General features: G+C 48.0%; 2 protein-coding genes and 1 non-coding gene across 3 annotated transcripts in view; 2 read left to right on the top strand and 1 right to left on the bottom strand.

Moving 5' to 3' along the window:
- Positions 1–21,422, bottom strand: part of LOC140422490 (uncharacterized) — a 29,559-nt gene extending 8,137 nt beyond the window's left edge. The window contains exons 1-2 of the mRNA XM_072507513.1: positions 20,603–21,422; positions 18,570–19,711 (exon numbers count right to left, since the gene is read on the bottom strand). Coding sequence (XP_072363614.1) covers positions 18,570–19,347 — 778 coding nt within the window. The 5' untranslated portion in view covers positions 19,348–19,711; positions 20,603–21,422. The remainder of the gene's footprint in view (positions 1–18,569; positions 19,712–20,602) is intronic.
- Positions 1–24,782, top strand: part of LOC140422491 (uncharacterized) — a 91,363-nt gene that overhangs the window by 3,741 nt on the left and 62,840 nt on the right. The gene's annotated exons all lie outside the window — the stretch shown is intronic.
- trnan-guu (transfer RNA asparagine (anticodon GUU)) lies at positions 22,708–22,781 on the top strand. Its single transcript has one exon. It is a non-coding gene; the product is annotated as a tRNA-Asn (tRNA).

Here is a 24,782-nt window from a genome sequence, read left to right as displayed (position 1 = left end):
TGAATTTCATCAGCCATTTCTTGGACCACTCTCCTAAACTGTCTAAATCTTTCTGCAGCCTCCCCACCTCCTCAATACTACCTGCCCCTCCACCTATCTTTGTATCATCGGCAAACTTAGCCAGAATGCCCCCTGATCTAGATCGTTAATATATAAAGAGAACAGCTGTGGCCCCAACACTGAACCCTGCGGGACACCACTCGTCACCGGTTGCCATTCCGAAAAAGAACCTTTTATCCCAACTCTCTGCCTTCTGCTTGACAGCCAATCGTCAATCCATGTTAGTACCTTGCATCGAATACCATGGGCCCTTATTTTACTCAGCAGTCTCCCGTGAGGCACCTTATCAAAGGCGTTTTGGAAGTCAAGATAGATAACATCCATTAGCTCTCCTTGGTCTAACCTATTTGTTATCTCTTCAAAGAACTCTAACAGGTTTGTCAGGCACGACCTCCCCATACTAAATCCATGCTGACTTGTCCTAATCCGACCCTGCACTTCCAAGAATTTAGAAATCTCATCCTTAACGATGGATTCTAGAATCTTGCCAACAACCGAGGTTAGGCTAATTGGCCTATAATTTTCCATCTTTTTTCTTGTTCCCTTCTTGAACAGGGGGGTTACAACAGCGATTTTCCAATCCTCTGGGACTTTCCTGGACTCCAGTGACTTTTGAAAGATCATAACTAACACCTCCACTATTTCTTCAGCTATCTCCTTTAGAACTCTTGGATGTAGTCCATCTGGGCGTGGTGATTTATCAATTTTTAGACCTCTTAGTTTCTCTAGCACTTTCTCCTTTGTGATGGCTACCATATTCAACTCTGCCCCCTGACTCTCCTGAATTGTTGGGATATTATTCATGCCTTCTACTGTGAAGACTGACGCAAAGTACTCGTTTTAGTTCCTCAGCTATTTCCTTGTCTCCCATCATTAGATTACCAGCGTCATTTTGGAGCGGCCCAATGTCTACTTTTGTCTCCCGTTTTTTAATGTATTTAAAGAAACTTTTACTATCATTCCTAATGTTACTGGCTAGCCTGCCTTCATATTTGATCCTCTCTTTCCTTATTTCTCTCTTTGTTATCCTCTGTTTGTTTTTGTAGCCTTCCCAATCTTCTGACTTCCCACTACTCTTTGCCACATTATAGGCTTTCTCTTTTGCTTTGATGCATTCCCTAACTTCCTTTGTCAGCCATGGCTGCCTAATCCCCCCTCTGATAACATTTCTTTTCTTTGGGATGAACCTCTGTACTGTGTCCTCAATTACTCCCAGAAACTCCTGCCATTGCTGTTCTACTGTCTTTCCCACTAGTCTCTGTTCCCAGTCAATTTTCGTCAGTTCCTCCCTCATGCCCCTGTAGTTACCTTTATTTAACTGTAACACCTTTACATCTGATTCTACCTTCTTTCTTTCAAATTGCAGACTGAATTCTACCATATTATGATCACTGCCTCCTAAGTGTTCCCTTACTTTAAGATCTTTTATCAAGTCTGGCTCATTACATAACACTAAGTCCAGAATGGCCAGTTCCCTCGTGGGCTCCATCACAAGCTGTTCCAAAAAGCCCTCCTGTAAACATTCAATGAATTCCCTTTCTTTGGGTCCACTGGCAACATTATTTACCCAGTCCACTGCATATTGAAGTTCCCCATGATCACTGTGACCTTGCCTTTCTGACATGCCCTTTCTATTTTGTGGTGCATTTTGTGCCCCTGGTCCTGACCACTGTTAGGAGGCCTGTACATAACTCCCATTTTGTTTTTTTTGTCTTTGTGGTTCCTCAACTCTACCCACACAGACTCCACATCACCAGACCCTATGTCGTTTAGTGCTATTGATTTAATTTCATTCCTAATTAACAAGGCAACCCCGCCTCCTCTGCCCACCTCTGTCTTTTCGATAGGTTGTGAATCCCTGGATGTTTAAATGCCAGTCCTGAACCCCCTGCAACCACGTCTCTGTGATGCCTACCACATCATACCTGCCAGTCACAATCTGGGCCACAAGCTCATCTACCTTGTTCCGTACACTGCGTGCATTTAAATATAGCACCTTTAATTCTCTATTGACCGTCCCTTCTTGTTTTCTTCGTGTGGTGGACCTTGGTTTACTGAGCCTTTCCATACATTGTGTCATATTTTGTGAGATGGGGACTATCGTAACCTCTCCTGAGTTTTGTCTTTTCGTGCTTTTTTGTATTCCTAAGCAGCTACGCTTCCCACTGATTACTTCACCTCTTGGTTCCCTGACTTTCCCTTCCCCCCAATCTCTAGTTTAAAGTCCTATTGACCACCCTATTTACTCTTTTCGCCAGGACACTGGTCCCAGCTCGGTTCAGGTGGAGACCATCCCAACGATATAGGTCCCCCCTGTCCCAAAACTGATGCCAGTGTGCCATGAAAAGGAACCCCTCTTTCCCACACCACTCTTTCAGCCACGTGTTAACTTCCCTTATTCTTGCCTCCCTATGCCAATTTGCACGTGGCTCGGGCAGTAATCCGGAGATTATGACCCTTGAGGACCTGTTTTTTAATTTGAATCCTAGCTCTTTATAATCTCTAAACAGGTCCTCTTTCCTAGACTTGCCTATGTTGTTGGTACCGACATGGACCACAACAACTGGATCCTCCCCCTCCCTCTCCAGTATCCTTTCAAGCCGGTCAGAGATGTCCCGCACCCTAGCACCGGGCAGGCAACATACCATGCAGGACTCTTTATCCTGCTCACAAAGGATACTATCTATCCCCCTGATAATAGAATCCCCTACAACTACAACTTGCCTATTTACTCCCTCCCCTTGAATGGCCTGCTGAACCATGGTGCCTTGGTCAGCTGACTCATTCTTCCTGCAGCCCTGTTCGCCATCCACACAGGGAGCAAGTGCCTCGTACCTGTTGGACAGGGTTAAGGGCTGAGGCTCCTGAGTTCCTGACTGCTGGTTCCCTTTACCTGCCTGACTTGCAGTCACACCCTGCTGTCCCTGGCCACTGGCAGGATTTAAACTACTTACTCTGACAGGTGTGACTGCCTTCTGAAACACAGTGTCCAGGTAAGTCTCCCCCTCCCGGATGTGCCTCATTGTTTGATGCTCAGACTCCAGCTCATCAACTCTGAGCCGGAGCTCTTCAAGCAGCCAACACTTACTGCAGATGTGGTCGCTGCAGCTCGCAATGGGATCTGCCAGCTCCCACATCAAGCAGCTCAAGCACATCACCTGACCAGCCATCTCTAATTAATTAATTAGTTTAATTTAAGTTTACGAGTTTAGCTGTGTTTTAAAAATAATTTGGGGCAGATTTGCTATCAATCAATCAGATCACAGCTTCCCGCTGACGTCACTTTTGAAAAAATAAGTGGAAAACAGGAAGTTACCGTTAGGTTTTTATACTCACAGAGACTGCTCCTCCTCCTCCGAACAGCTCCCGAAACTAGGCCTGAAGAAAGAGAGAAGACAAAACAGTAGGGAAAAAGCACCTTCTCCCACTCTGCACCGAATTACCTCACTGCACCAAATTACCAAGTTTCAAATTCCCACTCTGGATGTGTCTTACTCACTCAGGCTGTGTCTCTTTGACCTGCGCAGAGTGTAATGGCGTTTGTATGTTAGAAGATATTTAATTCGCATTTCTGTTTGGAATCCCTCAAATCATGCCACGTTGCCATGAAGAGAGGCAATAATATGATTCCTTTGTTTTATTTATCTGGGTGTTCACCTCTGGTGGCGGCCATGAGCTGAGCGACCGCACAAAAGGTGTCTCTCTCTTGGGAACTTCTCACAAGGCCCTTTTAACCCATCAAAAGGCACAAAAATACCTCAAAACCCCCCAACCAATGCCCAGCTGACCGAAATGCCCTCAAACTAGCTACAGAGCCGCAACAACAGCAAGAGTCAGTAAAGAAGAACCAAAACCCCAGAACATGGGGAAAGAAGAACCAAAACCTCAGAACATGGGGAAAGGAGGGCCAAACCAGATTGGAACATGACAGACCCAACAGGGTCACCAACACCAGACCACCCATGGATGAAGCAGTTGATGGATCTTCTCTCGATAGAGCCAGAGACTCAATAAAAGGGGACCTTATGTCGGCCACTAAGATGGCAATAGAAACCGCAAATTTCCCCGTAAAGGAAGCAACTGACAGAGCAGAGACTGGAGACCCAGGAAGCGACAGTGTGGGACCTCGAGAAATCGGCCACTGACCAAGACGAGCGGATTGCCTCGCTCGAATCCGAGGTAGCAAAGTTGGTGAAGACCCAGTAAGTGTTTGAGGGGAAAGTGGAGAGACCAGGGGAATAAGTCCGATTGACAGAGCCTGAGAATTGGGCAGCACGGTGGCACAGTGGGTTAGCCCTGCTGCCTCATGGCGCCAAGGACCCGGGTTCGATCCTGGCCCCGGGTCACTGTCCGTATGGAATTTGCACATTCTCCCCGTGTCTGCGTGGGTCTCACCGCCACACCCCAAGGTGTGCAGGGTAGGTCAATTGGCCACGCTAAATTGCCCCTTAATTTAAAAAAATTGGGTACTCTTGAATTTACAAAAAAGACCCAATGGGGTGCGGGTCCTACAGACCGATTTCACTTCTGATACTGATGCCAAAGTCCCGGCGAAGGCTCTTGCGAGGCGACTGGAGAGTTGCGTGCCAGATGTAATCGCGGAAGATCAGACTCAGCTTGTCAAGGACAGACAGCTAACAGCAGAGGCCTGCTGCCCGTGATTTTGACTCCACCTGGGGAGGAGACACCAGAAGTGATCCTCTCCCTGGAGCAGAGACGGCCTTCAACAGAGTCCAATGGAGGAACCTCATGGTGGTGGTGGAATTGTTTGGGTTTGGGCCTGGGTTCACCTCGTGGGTGAAACTACTATACAGCAGCCCCATGGCGAGCATATAGACAAAACGCCACCACCACTGAATATTTCCGGCTGCACAGAGGCATGAGGCAGGGATGACCATTGTCCCCACTGCTATTTGTCCTGGCAATCGAGCCATTGGCTATCACTCTCAGGTCGGCAAAAGGGTGGAGAGCCAGTCAAAGGGGAAATAGAGAGCACAGAGTCTCACTTTACACGGATGACCTGCTTCTCTACATCTCAAAACCCCCTAGACAGTATGGGAAGGATAACGGAACTTGTAAGGGACTTCGGAGCTTTCTCAGGTTACAAACTCAACCTGAGCAAAATCTTCCCCCTGAACCCCAAGAGGGGAACCGGAGCTGGAGCCTCTGCCGTTCAAAATGGCCCAGACCAAGTTCTGATACCTGTGGATCAAGATAGCCCACGACTGGACGCGGTTCCATAAGCGGAACCTGTTGAGCCTAATAGGGGAGGCAAAGAGAGACCTGCGGAGGTGGGACTCGCTTCCGCTCTCCCAGGCGGGGAGGGTGCAGACAAGAAAAATGAACGTGCTGCCACGATTCCTCTTCCTATTCGGAACCCTCCCGATCTTCATTCTCAAGACCTTCTTCACCAAAGTAGATAAATTAGTGATGCCGTTTGTGTGGGCGGGAAAAAGACCCAGAATCCGCGAAAGCATGCTACAAAGAAGGAGGAGTATGGGCGGGGGGGGCGGGGTGCTTGGCACCGCTGAACCTCCTCCTCTACTACTGGGCTGCGAATGCAGAAAGAGTGTGGGGGTGGGTGAGGGAGACAGAGGCGGAATGGGTACAGGTGAAGAAGACCTCCTGCAGAGGGACATCCCCTCGAGCACTGGCCACAGCACCACTCCCCGCGCCCCCCCCCCCCCAGCCAAATACTCAAGAAACCCAGTGCTAGTGGTCATGCTGAGGACCTGGAACAAGCCCAGGCACCCTTTCAATCTCGGTGCATTGTCCGCTGCAGCTCCCATCTGCAGAAACTATAAATGCATCCCGCGGAAAATTGACGTTGCCTTCAAAACGTTGACACAGGACGAAGGGTTGCTGACAGGAAGGGACCTGTACGTGCATGGTAGAGCAGCGGGGAAAAGTTCCAACTCCCAAAGGAAACGAGCTCCGATACCTACAACCGAGGCACTTCCTCCGCAAGGAGACGGCAATGTTTCCCCAGCTACCGGACACACCCTACTGGACAGACTGCTGGCAGCGAGCGAATTACTGCGCCGAGATGTTTTTTTTTTAATGTATTTTATTCCAAATAATAACAATCACTTATTGTCACAAGTATGCTTCAATGAAGTTACTGTGAAAAGCCCCCAGTCGCCACATTCTGGCGCCTGTTCGGGGAGCCGGTACGGGAATTGAACCGTGCTGCTGGCCTTGTTCTGCATTACAAGCCAGCTGTTTAGCCCACTGTGCTAAACCAGCCCCTGTAAATCTATATGTTGCCAAACATAAACAATTCAGGGAGCGAATTCCCCAACACCCAACTATGCAGTTTGTACAAATTTTTCCCTTTTTTGCACCCCCCCCCAAAGTGACGACAACTTCTCAAACGCGGCCACAAACATCCCAAAGCCCTCCACTGGACCCCTTAATTCGTATTTGATATTTTCCAGCCGAAGAGAGTCATATAATGGCACAGTGGTTAGCACTGTTGTTTCACAGCGCCAGGGCCCCAGATTCGATTCCCCGCTGAGTCACTGTCTTTGCGGAGTCTGCATGTTCTCCCTGTGTCTGCGTGGGTTTCCTCCGGGTGCTCCGGTTTCCTCCCACAAGTCCTGAAAGACGTGCTATTTGGTAATTTGGACATTCTGAATTCTCCCTCTGTGTACCCGAACAGGCGCCGGAATGTGGCGACGAGGGTTTTTTCACAGTAACTTCATTGCAGTGTTAATGTAAGCCGACTTGTGACAATAAAGATTATTTTTAGTATAAGTCACCCAGCCAGGCCACCACCCCCGTTGACGTTGCTGACCGCCACTCCAAGAAAATTCTTCACCGGGAAATCAAAGAGGCCAAGGCCAGAAACATCAGAACCAGACGCAAAAGTTAGACACCCCCGATCGGCTGAGCGCCGTGCATCTAACCGTGCACAAGCACTCCCCGCATGCCTGTAAGGCCCCGCCCCCCCGGTGTCCGATCCCCCCCGCCTGGGTAGCCACGGACTGAGTCCGCAGCCGTCACACCAGCATCCCAACTGGCAATAGATGGTTAGTGCCACGCCGTCGGGAACTCGGCGGTCGGGAGTGGAGGATCGCTGGGCGGGCCTCTGTCAATGGGCCCCCAGCCGCGCGGCGTACTTCGCGAAAACGTGGATTCTCGGGTCCCGGAGAATCGCCGGACTGGCACCAGGCCCGATTTCGGCGTGAAAATGGATTCTATGCCCCGCGCCGAACGCAATTTTGGCATGGAGCTGCAGAGAATCCAGCCCCATGTGTTCCAGGAGAAGGTGTTAGCAAGATGTTTGTAGTAGTCGCATATTAGAATAGCTCTGTAATATCTTAATGTAAGTTAATGTTCAACCATTATTTCCAACTGTATTAATCTTAGACATTTTGGTAAGTTGTTAGTGTAGTGTTAGTAATAAATAACTTTGATTATGAAACAAAGTCTAATGTTCTTTATTCACACTACAATATCAAGGTTCAACCCAATCAAGGAACATTACAGGGTGAACCTCGGTAACCTGGGGAACTCATTCCAAATCTTCCGTGCGAAGCCCCTTACCTGCAGGTACCTAAACTCACTTCCTCGCGGGAGCTCTACCCTCTCCTTCAGTTCCTCTATACTGGCAAACCCCTCGCCCAGATACAGATCCCTCATCCTAACCAGTCCCACTTCTCTCCACTTCCTATACATACCGTCGATCCTCCCCGGTTCGAAACCGTGGTTTTAGTACAACAGCGCCTACACCAACATCCCCATTATCCTAACGTGCCTCCTCAGCTGGTGCCAGATCTACACCATGGACTACATAACAGGGCTCTCCGAGTGTTTCCTTGGCGACATTGGCAATGCCGCTGTCACCATAACCCTCAAGCATGACTCCCTACAGAATTCGTCCTCCATCCTAACCCATTCTGCCCCCTCTCCTTCCCACCACCACCTCACCTTCTCCGCATTCGCCGCCGAGTAATAATGTAGCAGGTTCGGCAATGCCATCCCTCCCTTCTGCCTCTGTCTCTGTAACAGGGCCCTCTTAACCCTTGGCACCTTCTCTGCCCATACAAAGTCTGAGATAATTAGTTTTCGAAAGAAGGCCTTCGGTACAAAGAATATGAACAGGAACCTCGGCAGAATGTTCATCTTCACCAGTTGGACCCTCCCTGCCAGAGTCAAGTGCAGTGTGTCCCACCTCTTCAGATCCTCCTTGATCTCCTCCACCAGCTTTGTTAGATTCCATTTGTGTAGCATCGTCCATTCCCTCGCTACCTGAATCCCCAGGTATTTAAACCTGTCTCTGGCTACCTTAAATGGCAACCCCCCTAGGTTGGCTCATTGGTCCGTACACTCGCCACCGTTGCCACGTATAACCAGTTCATCTATGCCACAAACTTCGGCCCAAACCCGAACCTTCCCAGGACCTCAATCAGGTACCGCCGCTCCATCCGGTCAAATGCCTTTTCCACGTACGTGAACACCACTACCTCCAGTACTTGGACTCTCGACGGATCATGACCACATTTAACAGGCTCCTTATATTACTAGAACTCGGCCAGCCCTTTACGAAGCCTGCTTGGGCCTCCGCGAACACCCCCAGGACACTACCTTCCATCCTTCCCGTCACCAACGTAGCGAGTACTTTCACATCCGTATTTAACAGCAATAGGGGCCTATACGACCCACATTCCAATGGGTCCTTCCCCTTCTTTGGTATTAACGTGATCGTTGCCTGCATCATCGTCTCCGGCAGCTCCCCCTTTTCCAGCACCTCATTAAACTCCCCCAGGAGATGTGGTGCCAGGTCCGTCGCAAACTCCTTATAAAATTCCGTCGGGTCACCGGGCCACCCGAACTTCATATCCTTTATACTGTCCTCTATCTCCCTCAGCCCCAAGGGCTCCTCTAGCACCTGCCTCTTCTCATCCTCCAACTGTGGAAACTCCAGTTCGTCTAAAAAACGTTCCATATCCCCCTCTTCACCCCCCGGGTCGCCCTGTACAGCTCCTTATAATAATCCCTGAATGCTTTGTTTATCTTTCCCGGCTCTGACACCACATCCCCTGCCCCAGGCAGTATCTTCAATATTTCCTTGGTCGCAGCCCGTCCTCGTAACTGATGCTCTAACATTCAACTCGCCTTCTCCCTGTGTTCATACTGCCTCTCCCTGGCCCCATGCAGCTGTCCTGCTGTCCTCCCCTTCGTCACCCTATCTAATTGCTCCTGCAACTTTTGAAATGAAAATGAAATGAAAATCGCTTATTGTCACAAGTAGGCTTCAATGAAGTTACTGTGAAAAGCCCCTAGTCGCCATATTCCGGCGCCTGTTCGGGGAGGCTGGTACGGGAATTGAACCGTGCTGCTGGCCTGCTTTGGTCTGCTTTAAAAGCCAGCGATTTAGCCCAGTGTGCTAAACCAGCCCCTTTTTCTTCCTTGCCAATCCGTGGTGGGTGCCCTCGCGTACTCCCTATCTACCTCCACTATTTCGTTCATTAACCATTCATATTCCTCCTTCCTTTCCCTTGTACACGATAATCTCTCCGTGGACCACCGCTGTTAGCACTTCCCAAAAAATGGCCACCGACACCTCCCTGTTTTGGTTCAATTCTACATAATCTTTAATCACAGCCCGCACTTTGTCTCAAAACCCTCTCTCTGCCAACAGCCCCGAATCGAGCCTCCACCCCGGCCTCTGCTCCCGTCCCAATCTAAGCTGAATCTCCAGCCAGTGGGCCGCATGATCCGAGATTACTTTCCCTGCATACTCTGCCCCCTCCCCCCCCCCCCCCCCCCCCCCACCTAACCAATACCTCACGGCTCACCCAAAAAAGTTGATTCTTGAATACACCCTATAAACCTGTGAGAAAAAGGAATACTCCCTTCCCCCTGGGTTCTTGTACAGATCACCTCACTCAGTGGAAATGTGCTCTCCCAGGCTCAAAGAGCATCAGCCCACTGGAAGCAAAGTTGTGAGATTGGCCAGAATATACCCATTGTTTAGAACCTTAGTTAGGCCCCAGCTGGAGTACTGTGTGCAGTTTTACTGCCCTTACCTTAGGAAAGATATTATTGCCACAGAGGGAGGGCAATGAAGGTTCACCAGACTTGTTCGTGGGATGGCGGGGCTGTCCTATGAAGAGAGATTGGGGACTGGGTCTCTTCAGAATTTTGAAGAATGAGAGGGGATCTCATTGAAATCTACAAAATACTTAAAGGAATAGACAGGGTAGGTGCAGGTGAGATGTTTCCCCTGGTTGGGGAGTCTAGAACCAGGGGACACAATTTCAAAATAAGGGGGAAGCCACTTCGGAACAGTCTCGGAGGAGACATTTCTTTACTCAGAGGGTTCATGAGTCAATACAGGGATTGGATTCTGTTGTTACTGCTGCTGTTAATCACATCCAGAACTGAACCTGGGGCAGCATGGTGGCACAGTGGTCAGCACTGTTGCTTCACAGCGCCAGGGTCCCAGGTTCCATTCCCAGCTTGAGTCACTGTCTGTGTGGAGTCTGCTGGTGTCTGTGTGAGTTTCCTCTGGGTGCTCCGGTTTCCTCCCACAATTCCCGAAAGACATGCTGTTAGCTAATTTGGACATTCTGAATTCTCCCTGAGTACCCGAACAGGCGGCGGAATGTGGTGACTAGGGGCTTTTCACAGTCACTTAATTGCAGTGTTAATGTAAGCCTACTTGTGACAATAAAGATTATTACTATTACCATGTTCATTCTGACACTTAGTGAAGTGGGAGGATCGGAGAGTTTCTTTCGGATTTTGGATTTGTTTCTTGTCAAGTGTACCGAGGTTATGTGTTATTTATTTCATTCATTAATTCTGATGGGGATAAAATGCCAGTTCAACTTGTGAGTCATCTTCACCCTTGTCTCATTATTCTTGATCTTTATTTACTTTCTGCAGCACTCGAGTGAGGTGATCTGTACAACAAGAAAATTTAATTATATTCTATAATCTATTGTAATTGTATAATATTTATCCTTTGGAAAGGTACTATTGAATTTGCTTTCAGGTAGTTCAGAACAACTCGCTGTGTCAAAAAATAAAATAAAATCTTATCTCTCCCTCTGGCTCCTTTGCCAATTACCTCAGAGGGACTCACTTTCTGTTAAAGAGCCTGTCAACCCTCTCACCCACTGTCCCTAAAGTGCATCAATCTAATCATGAAAAGTCCAGAAAAATCAAACACTTTTACTGATAAAAGTTTATTAATGAAACAGAACATGGTTAAAAAAATCAGAAGATGGCTTGATGATCAAAGACAACCAGAGTAAAAGGATGTTCACAATGTCTCCCTCATTTCTCCCTCTTTAGTTCTGAAGTAGAGTTACATTGGACATGAAACGTTATCTCTGTTTCTCTCTCCGCAGATGCTGGCCAGACCTGCTGTGTTTTTCCAGTTTTTTCTGAATTTATTTTTGATCTGTCTGTAGTTTTAGTCAACACTGTAAGAAGTCTTACACCAGGTTAAAGTCCAACAGGTTTGTTTCGAATCACTAGATTCAGTTCAATTTAGTTGTAGTTATGTAATTCCAAATTGTCCCATAAAGTACACTAAAATAGCAAATAATATCAATATTTATTTAGGGGTGGGGCAGTGGTTCGCACTGCTGCCTCACAGTGCCGAGGACCTGGGTTCGACCCAGCCCCGGGTCACTCTCCGCGTGGAATTTGCACATTCTCCAGCGTGTGTCACTCCCACAACCCAAAAGATGCGCAGGTAGGTGGATTGGTCACACCAAATTGCCCCTTAATTGGATAAACAAAAGTATTAGGTACTCCAAATTTTAAAAAATATATCAATATATCAATTTTTTTAGATGGTATATTGATGAAAGACACGAGTGAATTTCACCAGCTGAATTGGCTGACCAGCCCAGGTAGAAGTGGGAATCTTCCTTCTGGTTCCTGAACCAACAGCGATTTCCCAAAATCCTGCCCCAGGGACACTCAGTATCTCCACGACTGGAGTCCAACTTGCAGAGCCCAAGATGGTTCTTGAAACCCAATTTTACCCCCTGAATTAACATTACCTCATCTCGAATCAGATCTGTTGTCATCAGACAATTGCTCATTCTTATTACTGGGTTAATTTTATTGGATTTAACCATTGATGTAAATTGTTCCATGGAGCAGAACAGGAACAAAGAATAGTACAGCACAGGAACAGGCCCTTTGTTCCTCCAAGCAAGCACCGATCGTGATGTCTATCGAAACGAAAAACTTCTGCATTTCTGGGGTCTGTATCCCTCTATTCCCATCCTATTCATATATTTGTCAAGATGCTTCTTAAACGTCACTATCATACTGCTTCCATCACCCTCCCCGGCAGCACATTCCAGGCACTCACCACCCGGTGTACAAAAACTTGCCTCTCACATCTCCTCTAAACCTTCCCCCTCGCACCTTAAACCTATGTCCCCTAGTCATTGACTTTTCCACCCTGGGAAAAAGCATCTGACTATCCACTCTATCCATGACACATAATATAAACCTCTCTCAGATCGCCCCTCAACCTCCATCGTTTCAGTGAAATGGGATTGTTCAGGATCTATTATTTGAGTTTATACAAGATCATGAATGGTTGATATCAAATAAATAAAGAGAAACTGTTTCCACTGACAAAAGGGTTGTTAACCAGAGGATACAGAGTTAAGGTGTTTGATATAAAAGCCAGAGGGGAAATGAGGAAGATGAATCTTTACACAGTGAGGGGTTGTGATCCGGAATGCACTGCCTGAAAGGCTGGTGGAAGCAGATTCAACAAAGGGAGTTGGATAAATACTGGAAGGGGACTAGTTTGCAGGATTCATGGGGAAAGGGCAGGATAATGGGACTAACTGAGTAGCTCTTTCAAAGAGCCAGCACGATGGGCCGAATGGGCTCCTGTGTGGTGATTCTGTGATCACAGATAAATAAATGTGTCTGCAATAGTGTGTGGGGCGGCAGGGTAGCACAAGTGGTTAGCACTGTGGCTTCACAGCGCCAGGGTCCCAGGTTCGATTCCCCGCTGGGTCACTGTCTGTGCGGAGTCTGCACGTTCTCCCAGTGTCTGCGTGGGTTTCCTCCGGGTGCTCCGGTTTCCTCCCACAGTCCAAAGACGTGCAGGTTAGGTGGATTGGCCATGATAAATTGCCCTTAGTGCCAAAAAGGTTAGATGGGGTTATTGGGTTACGGGGATAGGGTGGAAGTGAGGGCTTATGTGGGTCGGTGCAGACTCGATGGACCGAATGGTCTCCTTGTGCACTGTATGTTTTATGTCTATGTCAATATGTACGGTGATGTCAATAATGTCTGGAATTCCCATCATACCCTGCTATCTCTTTGAACGGTCTCTGATTCATCCAACTGCTCTGCTCTTTCTCCACAACCCTGCAAATTCTTCCCCCATTCAAGTATTTACCCTTTGGAAGGATACTATAGAATCTGCATTCAGGCAGATCAGAACAACTTGCTGTGTCAAAAAATAAAATAAAATCTCATCTTCCCCTCTGGCTCCTTTGCCAATTACCTTACAGGGACTCACTTTCTGTTCAAGAGCCTGTCAACCCCTCGCACCCACTTTCCCCTAAAGTGCATCAATCTCATCATGAAAAGTCCAGAAAAATCTAATATTTTTACTGATAAAAGTTTATTAATGAAACAAAACATAGTTAAAAAAAGAACAGAAAGTGACTTGAGGATCAAAGACAACCAGACTAAAAGGATGTTCACAATGTTCTGGACCCAAATGGTTTCATTTGGGGCTGTTTAGCACAGGGCTAAATCGCTGGCTTTGAAAGCAGACCAAGGCAGGCCAGCAGCACGGTTCAATTCCCGTAACAGCCTCCCCGAACAGGCGCCGGAATGTAGCGACTAGGGGCTTTTCACAGTAAGTTCATTGAAGCCTACTTGTGACAATAAGCGATTTTCATTTTCATTTCTCTTCGGCGCCTCTGTACCCTGTTCCCGTGACTCCCTGTTTTCTCACCCTTGCCTGAGGTGTGACGATCCTCAGGTTAAATCACCACCAGTCAGCTCTGCCCTTCAAAGGGACTCTGGTGACTTTAATTATACGGTGTTCTTTATTAGCAGATTGAGGCATTGAAGAGGGGTGTTATGTCATGCTTTGCTTAAAATAAGGAAAATCTTGTTTTCTTTTCTTCCTCGATGTGTTTTGAAATATTATTTGTGCGTATTGTTACGATCCATGTCAGGACCATTAAAGTGTAAAATTTGAACACTTAGTGATTAACAGAACAAATTTTGTCACAAGATTCCATGTTTTTGAAAAAACAAATTTTGCTGTTTATATAAAACAAAAGAAAATTTAAAAACAGCTCTACAAACTTGACACTGTAGTTTAGAATGACTTGCGCTATAAACTAAGTTCTACTCGTTAACTTCCCAACAATAGCTCGCTTATACTTAACAATATCTTAAAAGATTCATTCACTTCTGTTCCTGGGACCATTCCAAAGGTATGACAAAGCTCTCCAGAATTCACTTTAATTCTCCTCCATATTCCAGCTATTCTCCAAGCTCCAAGATTTTATGGGGGTCCTTCCATTAGTTTTCATCTAAATCATTCTTCAACTTTCCGTTAACCTCAAAACTGTGGACTCCTCTGTCCCAAGCGTGAGCTTCACTGCCTTCTTGCTGAGGGATTTAAACATCCCTGGTTCCTCATGGCCCTCTCGGCTTCTCGTCCCACAGCTGGTTCACAGCTCCTGCTCCCCCCAGCTGGTTCACAGCTCCTGCTCCCCCCAGCTGGTTCACAGCTCCTGCTCCCCCCAGCTGATTCACAGCTCCTGCTCCCCCCAGCTGGTTCACAGCTCCTGCTCCCCCCCAGCTGGTTCACAGCTCCTGCTCCCCCCCAGCTGGTTCACAGCTCCTGCTCCCCCCCAGCTGGTTCATAGCTCCTGCTCCCACAGCTGGTTCACAGCTCCTGCTCCCACAGCTGGCTCACAGCTCCTGCTCCCACAGCTGGCTCACAGCTCCTGCTCCCACAGCTGGCTCACAGCTCCTGCTCCCACAGCTGGCTCACAGCTCCTGCCCCCACAAAGCTGACTGCTTCCAAGCTAACTGCAGACTGCCTGCTTTCTGTGAGAAACATTGAGAATTCCAACCAAGGCTCCACCCTGAATCACCTGTCCCCATGTAACACAGACTCATTGGGCTGTACAACAAATGTTTCAATTAATCAGCTTTTAGCTTCAAAACCAAACCTTTCGACCCTGAGGTCTGCATGAAGAATTCACCTCTGGAACAATTACAGGACAACAATTATCAGACCCGATGTCTCCCGGTCTCCAGCTAAAAGAGCCCAGCTGCCCTTTTACAGCGCTTACCCTTCCAGCTTTGACATCTTAGGCCCTTGTGATTGCAAATTCCCTGAGGGTGTTTCACAACACAGGTTTCCTGACGGTGAGATTCGCAACACAGGTTTTCCATTTATTTTACATTTTTAAAAGTCCCATTCCCAAAATAAACATTGATTATTAAACTTGATATTCACAACATCCTCCCAAAGGAAGAAATGAAAAGGTATCACCCTCATAATATCCTAATTAGAATGTTACAACTTACAATGTGCTGTACATCTTTTTTTTTTCCAATTAAGGGGCAATTTAGCGTGGCCAATCCACCTACTCTGCACATCTTTGGGTTGTGGGGGTGAGACTCACGCAGACACAGGGAGAATGTGCAAACTCCACATGGACAGTGACCCGTGGCTGGGATCGAACCCGGGTCCTCGGCACAGTGAGGCAGCAGTGCTAACCACTGCGCCAATGTGCTGTACATCTTAACTACAGCCATGATCTTATTGAATGGTGGAGCAGGCTCGAAGGGCCGATTGGCCTAATCCTGCTCCTGATCCGATGTTTTCCTGTGTTTAAATATCTGATAATCTGCAATAGACATAATAATCCCTCCATTGTCCCCTTCACAAGTCTATCTTGCTAACAGCACACTGCTGAATTCCATGTCCAGGAATCACAGTCCACTGAAGGTGGAAAACATTACTGCTTGCTGTGTTTTCTGAAAGTTTTCTTCTTCCAATAATTATCGTCCAAACGTCCTTCTGCGAGACGAGAGTCCTCGTTGCTGCTCAGATGTGAGTTTTCAAGTTCAGTTTTGAAAACAGTCTGTTCAGAGTTCACATTTTGAACTTTATTTTCTTCCATGTTTATAGTTCCCCCCTTGAAGCTTTGGAGATTCATTTTTCAGTTCATTTCCCAGACATAAACATTTTGGATTCTCTTTTGGAGACAGCAAGTTCAAAATGGCTTATTTTTGTGTCAACAACTCCTTCCTTCATTGGTCAAAATCTTCATTAGTCTGATGCTCTTTGAGCCTCAGAGCTCATCAACACAATTGGTCTCTGTCAGTATTGATGCTCCACATGAGCCTCCACCCACCCCTCTTCATCTCCCCCATCAGCATCTCCTTCTATTCCTTTCTCCCTCATGTATGTATCTCGCTTCCCCTTCAACGTATTCATGCTGTTCACGTCAACCACTCGCTGTGGTAGCGAGTTCCACATTCTCACCACTCGCTGGGTAAAGAGGTTTCTCATGAAATCCCTATTGGATTATTGAAACGCTTCATCATTTTAAACACTTCCATCAGGTCACCCTTCAGTCTTCTCTTTTCTGGAGAAAAACAGCCCCAGCCTTTCCCAAGGGTGAAATGCTCTCAGTTCTGGTATTATTCTTGTGAATCTTTGTTGCACCATCTCCCGTGCCTCTATTTCCTTTTTCTAAATGGAGATGACAAACATTGACAGTGCTCCCAGTGTAGTCTAACCCTGTTTCCAAACAAGTTGAATATAATCTCCCTGCTTTTCAATTCTATCCCTCTGGAATGGAGCCCTAGATGTGGGCCCCACACTTCAGGAAAGATGTGAAGTTGTCAGAGAGGGTGCGGAGGAGATTTACGAGAATGGCACCGGGGATGAGGGACTTCAGTGAGTTGGAGAGAATGGAGCAGCTGAAATTATTCTCTTTATATCACCGAGTAATTAGGGCAGGGAAGGAGGCCATTCAGCCCATTGATTCCAGGCTATGATTTAGATATAGCTCGAGTACACTAGACCATAAGGCATAGGAGCAGAAGTAGGCCATTCGGCCCATTCAGTCTGCTCTGCCATTCATAAGATCATTGCTGATCTGATGTGACCTCAACTCCAGTCTCCTGCCTTATCCCCATAACCCTTGCTTCCCTTACTGATTAATAATCTGTCTATCCCCGCCTTGAATATATTTCGCGACCCAGCCTCTACAGCTCTCTTGTGGTAAAGAATTCCACAGATTCTCTAGCCTCTGAAAGAATAAATTCCTCCTCATCTCTGTCTGAAATGGGTGACCTCTTTTAAAAAAAAAAAATTAATTTAGAGTACACAATTCATTTTCTCCAATTAAGGGGCAATTTAGCGTGGCCAATCCACCTACCCTGCACATTTTTGGATTGTGGGGGTGAAACCCACGCAAAAACAGGGAGAATGTGCAAACTCCACATGGACAGTGACCCAGAGCTGGGTTCGAATCTGGGACCTCGGTGCCATGAGGCAGCAGTGCTAACGATTGTGCTGCCCATGGGCAGCCTCTTACTCTAGGATTATAGCCTCTGGACCTAGACTCTCCCACAAGACGAAACATCCTCTCAGCATCTATCCTGTCAAGCCCCCCGAGAATCCTATATGTCTAAATAAGGTCGCTTCTCATTCTTCTAAACTCCAACGAGTACAGGCCCAACCTCCGCAACCTCTCCTGATCAGAAAATCACTCCATTCCCGTGAACCTTCTCTGGAATTCTTCTGATGCCAGTAAATCATTCCTCAGATAACGGAACCAAAACGGTTTGCAAAACTGTACAAAATCCGAAATCTGTGTCCCCCTCATCCTTGTCCCATCAGCTAAAGGGAACAGCTTTTCTTTATCTACTTTATCTAAACATCTTGTCCACCTTTATCAAATCTTCCCTCGACCTCCTTTGCTCTAAGGTGAACAACCCCAGCTTCTCCAACCGAACCTTGTGGTTTCAATCCCTCAACCCTGGAACCATTGTGGTAAATCGCCTCTCCAACCTCTCGAGGAGCCGCACATCCTCCCTCAAGTGTGGTGACTCAGACCGAGACTCAATGCTCTAGTTGTGGCCTAACCAGAGCTTTAGAAAGGTTCAGCATAACTTCCCTGCTTTTGTTCTCAATCCTTCTATTCCTGAAGCCCAAGATCCCATTTGCTCCAAACAGGAATATGATACTTTTTGGATTGAACATGAAAAGAAATTGAATGGCATGCTTAAAATGCCGAAAGGAGACGGACGCTCTTTGAGGCTGGGAGCAAAGTGGTGATATGGGACAGTTCAACAGAAAGAAACCCTCGGAATCTCCCACTTCACCAACTGTCAGAATGAACATGGTTCAGTCTGGCTGTCATTAACGGCAGCAATAACAGCAGAATCCAACCCCTGTGAAGACTTGTGACGTCGCTGGTGCTTCCGCAGGTTCCGTAATAGAGTGAATCTCTTCTCACAGTCAGAGCAGGTGAACGGCCTCTCCCCAGTGTGAACTCGCTGATGTGTCTGCAATTTGGATAAATGAGTGAATCTCTTCCCACACTCTGAGCAGGTGAAAGGCTTCGCCCCATTGTGAACTTGCTGGTGTGTCCGCAGGGTAGATGAATGTCTGAATCCCTTCCCACACACAGAGCACATGAATGGCTTCTCTTCAGTGTGAACACGCTGGTGGACCAGCAGGTTGGATAACTTAGTGAATCCCTTCCCACACTGAGAGCAGGTGAATGGCCTCTCCCCAGTGTGAATTCGCTGGTGGACCAGCAGGTCGGATGACATTTTAAACTTCTTCGCACACTGAGAACAGCTGAATGGTCTCTCCTCCTCAGTGTTAATGCGCTGATGGAACATCAGGTCGACAGAGCCACCTACACTGTCAGAGCATTTCAAGAGTTTCTCACTGTTATGACTGCCTTGGTGTCTCAGCATGTTGGATAACTGACTGAATCCCTTCCCACACACGGAGCAGGTGAATGGCCTCTCCCCAGTGTGAACTCGCTGGTGGGTATGCAGGTGGGATAACCGAGTGAATCTGTTTCCACACTGTGAGCAGGTGAACGCCCTCTCCCCGGTGTGAATTCTCTGGTGCGTATGCAGGTGGGATGACTGAGTGAATCCCTTCCCACACACAGGGCAGGTGAATGGTCTCTCCCCAGTGTGACTGCGTCGATGAATTTCCAACTGCGATGGGTTTTTGAATCCCTTCCCACAGTCCTCACATTTCCAGGGTTTCTCCATAGTGCGAGTGTCCTCGTATCTCTCCAGCTTTGATGATCTATTGAAGCACCATGCACACACAGAACACGTGTACGGTCTCTCCCGCTGTGACTGGTACAATGTTTTTCAGGTTGTGTAAATAGTTAAAACTCAGTGTATAGTCAGTGCTCTGGATCACTCTTACTCGGGAGTCTGTGAGTCTCAGATCTTTTTCAGTCACGCTGATGATTATAATACTTTTAACCAGGTAGGACAAACAATCAACTTTTCATGAAGATTCCAAAGTCGATAATGTTCCGGTCCCAATAAATCAAGAGATTCTGTCATATCTTGCCATGACGTCGGGTTTGAGATTTCTGTTCTTGAATACCACTCTTTTAATATCCTGTAAAAGAAGTTCACAAAATTCATCACTGCCGGTACAAAATAGAGATTCAGAACAGAAACAGAACATTCTTTCCTCACTCGTACCCCCAAAATAAATTTCTGTGTCTCAAACTCTTCCTCCATTCTTACTCTGCTGTATTTAATAAACAACCTCCCAATTCTCCAGAAGGTGCTGGTTCATTCTCATCAACAGGACAATCCTCACCACTTCCCATTCAAGAAACAGAGACCAGATGATCATACATAGAACTGGAATACAATTAGCTGGATATTTTGCACCTTTTGTCAATACACAAAAGGTTGGTGGTCAATACCTCCCTGTTGCATTCACCAAACAAACTATCACCCAATCAATTCTGACTTTCCAACCAATCAGAACCTATTTTCTGAAGCATAATATATTGTTCCCTTTAAAATTTGGTATTCTTGCATCTATCCCAATGAGAGCAGATGAAAAGATTCAACAGCAAGTCCCTCTTTTTAGCAATACTCAAGTTCTGTGGTACCAAGTGACAAACATTATTCCAAAAATGTAAAGAAGAATCAATGCATCTTTTTGTGAACCATAAATAACAGATCTACTTTGCACCACTAGACATATCTCCGATATTAATTCACCGTTCCTTTAAATGTCAGCCACCTCCTGGGGAAACCAGTCCTTTCATGTGAACATTGGGATGAGACCATCCTTTTAGCCAGACAAATAAAAGCTGAGGGAGCAAAGGATGTCAATGTCTTTAAGAGAGAGAGAGAGACCTGGGTCAAGATTTGCAGAGTCTGCACCCTCCCTGGATTCACCTCCTTTCCCTTCAGTTGCTACAAGTCACCAATTGAAGGTGAGAATGAGAAAATAAATGGAAAGGGGGAGAAAAGAAAGTGTTTTACTCACAGAGGTTGGAGACAGGAGGAAGGTTCAGTCTGAGTGAAACTCAATCTTCATTCACACGCACACACAGCCCGCGCTCTGATTGGCTGGAGGAGCAGAGTCCTTCCGGTCCGGCAACTCTTCCCATTGGTCTATATCTCAGCAGGAAGGTCAGAGACTGAACCCTACCCCGCACATGCGCAGCTTCCCCTTTCCCTTGGACATGCGCAGTCTCGGGCCAGGGGAGAGCACCCAGCGCCTTCTCGCTCTGTCCGAAGCCGGTTGCCTGGAAACCTTGTCTCGAGGAGGTGAAGGGGGAGTAAAGGGCGGGGGTGAGGTGGGGATCCCGTGCCGCGCGCCGGGTCTGCACACTGGAACTCGGAGACGTCACCGCGGAGCAGAGAAGTTCCTATTCGCTGATTCAGGAAGGACTCTATTGTGACGTCACAATGTGTCAAGGGGCGTTGCCAGCACACATTGGGAGCAATATCACTGGTCACAGAAACGCGTCACTGCGGATTGGATAACAGCTCAGTGCGACCGCAGGTCAGAGTTCCTCCCACCCCTGGGATTGGGAACTGCCTCCAATTGTCGACATCAGACAACCTGGCCAATGCGAACTCTTGGAGGACCAGGGGTGCTGCAGCCAATCAGAGTCCGGAATTTGTGTCAGTGGCTGCAGGGAGCTTCCTCCACTGTCTGCCCAGCAAAGCTGCTGCTCCTCTGTCCGAGTGAAGATTGAGCTCCACCCAGACTGAAACTTCCTCCCGCCTCCAACATCTGTGAGTAAAACACTTTCCTTTCTCCCCCTTTCCATTTCTTTCCTCATTCTCACCTTCGGTTGTTGACATGTTTAAATCCCCAGGACCAAATGAGATGTCATAGACATAGAATTTACAGTGCAGAAGGAGGCCATTCGGCCCATCGAGTCTGCACCGACTCTTGGAAAGAGCACCCTACCCAAGGTCAAGACCCCCACCCTATCCCCATAACCCAATAACCCCACCCAACACTCAGGGCAATTTTGGACAAGGGCAATTTATCATGGCCAATCCACCTAACCTGCACATCTTTGGAGTGTGGGAGGAAACCGGAGCACCCGGAGGAAACCCACGCACACATGGGGAGGATGTGCAGACTCCGCACAGACAGTGACTCAAGCCGGAATCGAACCCGGGATCTTGGAGCTGTGAAGCAATTGTGCTATCCACAATGCTACCGTGCTGTATCCCAGGCTGTTGTGGGAGGAGATTGCAGAGGCTTTGACAATTTTCGAAGCTTCTCTGGTCACAGGATTGGAGGATAGCGACTGAGGTACCATTATTCATGAAGGGAATGTGGTGATGTGCATCACTGTGGGTACACGGGGGGGGGGGGGGGGGTTATGTAAATACATGTAGGCTAGCTAGACACTAGAGGGCACACCAGAGACATCACACACACTCAACCAATAGATCAGTTAGATAGGACACGACCAATGGACATTCACGATACACACAGAGGTGACACGACCACAGGAGGGCATTACACCAACCCATATATAAAGGACACCACACACATGATCTGCCTCTTTCCAGTGGAGACAGTCAGTGAGTACAGACAGAGGGTTGATTCAATATCACTCTCACCACGTGGATTGCAGCAACTGGTTAGTCAGCCTGGGTAGTTATAGTAGGATTAGCAGTAGTGTTGAACCTGAGTAATAGAAGTGTAAATAGTTTAATAAACATGTTGAAGTTATCTCCACGTCTCAACCTTCCTTTGTCAAGTGCACCACAAGGAAGCCGCTTATGCTACACTTAGAGCATAACAAATCAGGGAAGTAGGGGAAAACCAAGAAATTACAGATCAGTGAGTCTAACTTCAGTGGAATCACAGAATCCCTGCAGTTCAGAAGGAGCTTGTTCGGCCCGTTGAGTCTGAATCGACCGTGCTCTACCTAGGTCCACTCTCAAGCCACCCCGCCCTATCCCCGGAACCTAATCTGCACATCTCTTGGCCACTAAGTGGCAATTTAGCATGGCCGATCCACCTAACCTGCACATCTTTGGAAGAAACGGGGGTACCCGGATTAAACCCACACAGACACAGGGAGAACGTGCAAACTCCAAACGTGCAAACTTATCCAAGTCTCTGTGGCGCAATTGGTTAGCCCGTTCGGCTGTTAACCGAAGGGTTGGTGGTTCAAGACCACCCAGGGACGCTGTTTGTTCCTACATTTTGGGCAGCACGGTAGCATAAGTGGCTAGCACTGTGGCTTCACAGCGGCAGGGTCCCAGGTTCAATTCCCCCCTGGGTCACTTTCTGTGCGGAGTCTGCACCTTCTCCCTGTGTCTGCGTGGGTTTCCTCCGGGTGCTCCGGTTGCCTCCCGCAGCCCAAGGACAATCCAAGGTTAAGTGGATTGACCATGATAAATTGCCCTTAGTGGCCAAAAAGGTTAGGAGGGGTTATTGGATTGTGGGGACAGGGTGGAAGTGAGAGCTTAAGTGGGTTGGTGCATACCCGATGGGCCGAATGGCCTCCTTCTGCACTGTATGTTCTATGTTCTACTCTATGTTCCACACAGACAGTCACCCAAGGTCAGAACTGAAGCCAGGTCCCTGGCGCTGTGAGGCAGCTGTGCTACCCATTGCCGCTGTAGGTAGAGAAAATATTGGAATATTTCTGATGGACAGAATTAATCTCCATTTGGGAGGCAAGGATTAATCAAGGATGGTCAGGAGGAGATCATGTCCTACCAATTTGATCTGAATTTTTCAAGGAGGTGACCTGGTGTATAGATAAAGATTGTGCAATTGATGTAGTCTACATGGACTTAAGTGAGACTCTTGACAAGGTATCACATGGGAGACCGGCCAAGAAGGTAAGAGCCCATGGGAGCCAGGGCTATTAGGATCCAAAATTAGCTAAATTGGCGGCAGGAGGCAGAGGATGATGGTCGAAGATGACCTTTGTGACTGGATGCCTGTGTCCAGTGGTATTCCGCAGGGATCGGTGCCGAGTCCCTTGTTGTTTGTAATGTACCTCAATGATCTGGATGTGAATGTAGGAGGTATGATAAGTAAGTTCACATATGGCACAAAATTGGTGGTGTGAAAAATAGTGAGAAGGAAAACGTTAGAATGCAGCACTATATAGACGGGCTGATTAGATCGTAAAATAGAATTTAACCCTAAACAGTGAGTTAATAAATTTTGGGAGGACTAACAGGACAAGAGAATATACAAAGGGCGGCACAGTGGTCAGCACAGCTGCTTCATAGCACCAGGGTCCCCGGTTCAATTCCAGTCTTGGGTAACTGTGTGGAGTTTGTACATTCTCCCCGTGGTGGCATGGGTTTCCTCCTGGTGCTCCGATTTCCTCTCATAGTCCAAGATGTACAAGTTAGGTGGATTGGCCGTGATAAATTGTCCCTTAGTGTCCCAAAAGTTGGGTAGGTTACGAGGATAGGACGGGGCGTGGGCCAAGATAGAGTGCTCTTGGGATTCGGCTTCCCGCGGGGGGAAGAGTGCGGCCGGGGATAGAAGAGCTCCTGAGGGGGGAACACAGTTGCGTCCCGTTCCCCGCGAAGAACTTGCGTCTAAGTGCGCAAACTTGCCCGACTGCACAGCAAGAGAGTGCGGAAGAAGAGGAGCGACCCGGACTCCAAAATGGAGCAAAGTCGGAGACCTGAGCGCTCAGGAGCAGAGCGAGCGACAAAGAGAGAGCCCCCCCAGGGTGAAGGGGAAGAGGCCACAAGGGACCAGACTGGTAAGCTGTGGCCCAGGGGAGGAAAGGTGTGCGAGAAGAGCCGGGGCCGGAGACCTGGAAGCGGCCGGAGAGAGTCGCGCCCCCCCCCCCCCCCCCGAACGGAGCTAGCGCATCGGAGCGCGGGCCTGCGAGTCGGCCCGACCGAGCCCCCCCCCCCACACGCGGCAGCAGGGCACGGGGAAACAACGCGGGGCAGGAGGAGCGGCGGCCCGACCCAAAGCGGGGACCGAGCCAGCAACGAGATCCGACCCCCCACCGGCGGCAACCACCACGAGGCAAGCAGCGGCAGAACAAAGGGGGACTCCCGGCCCGACGAGAAGCCTTTCTCTCTCTCTCTCTCTCTCTGGTCCCTGGGTGAGTGAGGAGGAGAAAAAGAAAACAAGAACTTCCTCTTTTTGGGGGTGGGTGGGGGGGGGGGGACTTTGAAAAGGAAACTGTTAAAGGGACAGAAAA

The sequence above is a fragment of the Scyliorhinus torazame genome, chromosome 5 (genome assembly GCF_047496885.1).
Source record: "Scyliorhinus torazame isolate Kashiwa2021f chromosome 5, sScyTor2.1, whole genome shotgun sequence".
In the NCBI taxonomy this organism is placed as follows: domain Eukaryota; kingdom Metazoa; phylum Chordata; class Chondrichthyes; order Carcharhiniformes; family Scyliorhinidae; genus Scyliorhinus; species Scyliorhinus torazame.
This window is presented reverse-complemented; position numbering and strand designations above follow the sequence as displayed.